This window comes from Buceros rhinoceros, unplaced genomic scaffold (assembly GCF_000710305.1).
Source record: "Buceros rhinoceros silvestris isolate BGI_N320 unplaced genomic scaffold, ASM71030v1 scaffold4250, whole genome shotgun sequence".
NCBI lineage: Eukaryota > Metazoa > Chordata > Aves > Bucerotiformes > Bucerotidae > Buceros > Buceros rhinoceros.
In genome coordinates this window covers 14,171-18,862 of record NW_010388861.1, presented here as the reverse complement: position 1 = coordinate 18,862, position 4,692 = coordinate 14,171, and the positions used below count along the sequence as shown (strand labels likewise).

Below are 4,692 nucleotides of genomic sequence, written 5' to 3'. Positions count from 1 at the left end.
GGGCCTCTTCTGGGGCTTGAGCTGGCGCAGCCGATGGCGGGGACCTCGCTAGCCCTGCTTTGGTGCTGGGTCTGTCCCCAAGCCCTGTAGGACTGCTCCAAGCTGCTTTGCCCTCCGGGTTATGAAGGTCACCGCACCCGGCTCTACAGGCTGAGAGAGGCCGCAGGTGCTTGCGACTGCAGCTCACCTCTGCCCGAAGGACTCCGCTAGACAAAGACAGCGTGAAGCAGCTTAGCTGTTTGGAGGAGCCTGGGATGGCAGTTCCCACAGGGCTCCTGTAACACGTTTGCCTCTCGAAACGCCTGACTCTGCACTCGCCTCAAGGTGCATTTTCATTTTTTGTAGCTGAAGAGGCCAGGAAGCCCAGCAGAGTCTGTCTAGAGAAGAATGCAATCTCACCCCCCTTTGCACGTGATGTGTTTTCAGAGTACGGGCAGGGCGCCCTGTGTGCGTGTGATATATACGTGTATGTGGACAAAAATAAACCCTGTGGGTGCTGTAACTCACCAGGAGGTGAGGAGGGAAGGGCAGGGAAGCCCCCTCCTGCTGAGCACTGCATGGGCAGATGCAGATTTGTATTCACCCCAGCAAATTCAAACGAGCAAAAGGAAGTGGTTCATCTCGCAGCCTCTAAGGAAGCCGCGTCCCTCTTTGGCACAGGGTGGTGTAGCTGCTGCAGATTTCTTATGGGGTCAAAACGCACTTACACGAATCCTTGGAAGAGCCTGTCTGCTGAGCATGGCTCAAACCAGAGACACCACCTCAGGGTCAGGCAGTCCCAGAGCTGCACGGTTCTGGAAGCTGGAGCAAGTACTGGGGAGGTGTTGAACACACGTGCCCTCTTTCCAAGCTCTACCCTAAGCATCTGCTGGTGATGCTGCGAGGGGAGGGGAGCCAGGGCCAGCTGGACTCTCCAGCTGGTGCTCATGGCCACTCCTGCAGTCCACGTCCCCGGTCTCCCAAGCTACTTCAAAGCAATTTTATCCTTCACTGTGTGTCTCTGGAGAGATCTAGGACCTTGGGCACTGCCAGGCAGGTCTGTGGCAGACATCAGTGTCAGCAAACCGTACATCTTATTAGTTTGATGACAACTCTCTGCTCTGGCAATTGGATTTTACGTTTTCATTACGTTTAGAATGATAACAACCAGCTCCTGATGATTGAGTGGTCTCAGATGACTGCCTCTGGATGGGCTGAGTGCTTGGCAGGTGCCAAAAGGAACTGGGCCAGTTATGTCTGCCACCTTTATCTCTTGGAGCCTGGTCAGGGCTCAGAGAAGGAATGCCCAGCCCTGGCAGGCAGGCAGGGAGCGTGGCTTTGCCATACGAGAATGGGAAGGCCTGAATTCTGGTATTTTTTTTTTCTTGACAGATGGGATGCAAAAGAAGGCGAGGACCTGTCTCTTCTGAAGGATGACCTTGATGGCCAGGTGAGTTTGGGAGTACAGGGCTGGCTGATGAGTTTGAGAAAAGCTGGAGGCTCTCAGCCAGTACAGAGCTGCGAGACCTCTGTGTTGGGGTGAACGTACCCCTCGTTAGCACGCTCCAGACAGGATGAAGTGAGAGCAACGTTGCTTCTTGCATTGACTCTCTGTCAGCACAACCACCACTACATCCTTTTACATCTTTTAATGGCCTCTGCAAGTGTTTCCTCAAGTCCTGAGAGTCGCCATAGACAAGGAATACCATCTACTGGTGTTTTAATAAGCCAAACTAAATATCTCCTTCTTTTCTCAGAGGAGCCTTGGTATGGACAAGCGGAAGAGCAGAAGTGAGGAGAGGGCGGAAGAGAACTGCACAGCTGAGCTGGAGGAGAAGGTGAAGCAGCCAAGCCTTCATGACCATGGGTCCTCCTCATCACAAAGGCTACGAAGTGGAAAGCTCCAGTCTGCCCACAATGGCCAGAAGGAGGAGCGGAGAGGAGTGAAGGGCTTCAGCACGGGGGTGTCTGTGGCCAGCACAGGTGCCTCAGAGCCAGGGCCCAAGCCAAGTAAGGAGGCTGTTGGGGAAGCTGCCAATGGGAAGCCTGAGAGTGCTGACACCTCCCAGGAGAAGGAGAGCACTAACAGCGCTGCTTCACAGAGCAGCCTGGTGAGCACTGCCCAAGCCACCAGGAACGGCAGTGAGGAGACCTTGTTGTTGCCCATGGAAGCGAATTCTGGTGGAGGCTTAGAGAAAAACACAGCTTCAGAACAGGAGTCCACTGAGGACCCTTCAAAGTGCCACGGAGGGAAGCCGGACCCAGCAGCAGGAGACAGGCTGGATGCAGGTCAAGGACAGCTGGTGAGAAAAAGTGGTGAGGAAGTGGCCCAAAGCACGGCCCTTCAGGGGCAGACCCTGGCACCGAAAGGCAGAGAAGGTGCTGAAGGCACTGAGCACAGCGGAGAGCCTTCGCCCCCCAGGAAAGCCAACTCTGACCAGACTGTTGCGTGTGAGCAGGATGGAGCAAAATCACAGTCCAGGGAAGGGGACCAGCCTGAGGACAAGGACAGTGGGGACACTCTCAACTAGCAAAGATTGCACCGGCTTGCCTGAGGCAGAAGGTGAGTTCCTGGCCCCGCTCCCCATGGTGTGTTTGTTATCCCATGAGTGTTCTCAGCCATAGTACAGCTCCACTGTCCCATCTGCTGTGGCCACATTGGGGTCGTACCCTATAGCTCCCCAGAAACGTTCATTAACAGTGATATGGATCCCTCGGGTAGCCTCAATCTGTGCCTCACAAAGACCCGCCCTGGCGTGGATGGGGAGCCAGTGGGAAGTCCAACAAGAACGTTTGGCCAGAAGATGGGATTGCTGAGTCTGGCTGATGACACGCGTGAGCTCGGGCACAAACTGAAACTATTCCGGGGAGGGGATGACCTCAGAAAGGAGAGTGGGATGAATTTATTTCTGTCTCTGGAGTGATCACAACTAGAATAACTTGAGGTCAGCGTGGTCCCTTTCCCAAAACACTTGCAAAGCTCTAGAGGCCCCCCTCGTGGACAGAGGTTTGAGGGGGTCGGCTGTGGGGGGGATTCTCTTCCCAGTGAATGCTGACCTTGATTTGCTCTTGTGGTAACACTAACGTTGAGGCAGCGTGTAAATACGAAGGGTGAGATGGTCCCTGTTGAAAAGGCCTGTGACCCGAATGGGAAGGAGGAAGGACAGATCTGGTTACGTAGCAATGCTCCACGTTTTCCACCGACAAAGAAGTTCCTTTCAGAAAGGCAAATGCAGCATGAGAAAAGCCAGGAGAAGGAACAGTGTGACAGGTAGAAAAGTGAGGGAGAAGTTAGGTGGAAGGGGCAAGGTGAGAGTGCCGGGCTCTTTGGCAGTTACCTTTGCCAGAGGTGTTTTTCCTGGGTGCCGTCACACAGGTCGGGGTATCACACCCCATGGGCTAGCCCGGACCCGTAAGGCAGCGTGTGATTCCACCAGGGCAGCAGGGTTGTAATTCTCTCCACCTAACTCAGGCTGAGCACAGAGGCACCTCACTCCAAATCCGGGATTCGTTCCTCTCCAAAGGAGAGAGAAGAGCGCTTCCAGCACCCAGTCCAGCTTTCCCAACACCCCGGTTGCTCTCAGGCTGCTCCTGGCTCTATCCTTTAAGCAGAGGCAGCATCTCTGTTCCCTCAGCAGGCACTTCAGGCGATTAGCTGCTCAACGCTCAGCAGGCAGATCGTCCCCCGATTCCAGCAGGCTTTTCTTCAGACCCCGACCCAGCAGCTTGTCACTGGGTATCGCTTAGTTTTCATCCCAGAGGTACAAATGAGCTTAGGGATGAAGTGGTTAAGCTGCTAACAAAGACTTTCGCTATAATCCGGTACTATACAAAGGGCATGCAGAAGCGCAAGCGCTACGGCTATTTAAAAGAGACAAAACACCAAGAACCAGCAGGAGCTGGTTCTGCGCTTGAACTAAAATTCCTTCAAGGGAGGGAAATGAATTCCAAGAGCAGTTAGGAAAATGTTAAGAGGCACCTGGATGCACACAGCGGGAGTTTACTGTCCAGGCTGTGCCCCTCCAATCTACCCAAATCCCCCCAAAGCAGAGGCTGAGGGGATTCATGGCTCCTTTCCTCACTCAGGATAACTTCCATTAGACACCAGCTAAGGGGAAACAGTAAATTACAGGAGAGCGTTTCATCTCAGCACTGGAGGTTCCTCTGAATTGGCCATAGGGCCCCGAGTCCACCTCAGCGTGGCTCGTCACTCCGTCACTCCTCACTGAACTCATTACGGCAGCCTGATGTCTTGGAGAAGAGAAGGTGAAGAACTGAACTTCAGACTGGTGAAGAAGGCGACTCTTGACCAGTGTTGCACTCTGAAAATATTTATTGCTTGGGAAATGGCAAGTGTAGCGATGCCAGAGGAAAATGAGGGGCTAACGGGTGTCCCAGGTCCCCTCTACCAATCCACCCCGCCTGCCTTCCCCTCCCTCTCCTTCCTAGCTGCTGTGCTCGCTTTCCCTTGCCAGCCCGTGCCCCCACAAGAGAGCACGTTCCTGCCTCACTTTCCTCTCTTTCCCAAACAGCTGGAGTTTCAGGTGTGCCTGGACTATGCGCTCAGCATCAGACACCACCTTTTGACGCAGACACGTTAAGGCAAGATGCTTTCCTTTTTTGGTCTCTCCTGCCATGCAGGAGATGCTTCAGAGCCATGCAGGGGGTGGCTGGCAGGTCGGCTGGGGGGGCGCAGCCGGTAACCCCACGGGT

At 54.3% G+C, this 4,692-nt stretch overlaps 1 protein-coding gene across 1 annotated transcript in view; it reads left to right on the top strand.

Annotated features, from left to right (window-relative positions):
• The window catches only part of LOC104489444 (uncharacterized protein C15orf52-like), a gene marked incomplete at its 5' end in the record, with an annotated part of 28,236 nt that extends 25,726 nt beyond the window's left edge, over positions 1-2,510 (top strand). Inside the window, 2 exons of the mRNA XM_010131612.1 lie at positions 1,372-1,429; positions 1,737-2,510. Of these exons, the coding sequence (XP_010129914.1) occupies positions 1,372-1,429; positions 1,737-2,510 (832 nt within the window). The remainder of the gene's footprint in view (positions 1-1,371; positions 1,430-1,736) is intronic.
• Between the last annotated feature and the right edge of the window lie 2,182 nt (positions 2,511-4,692).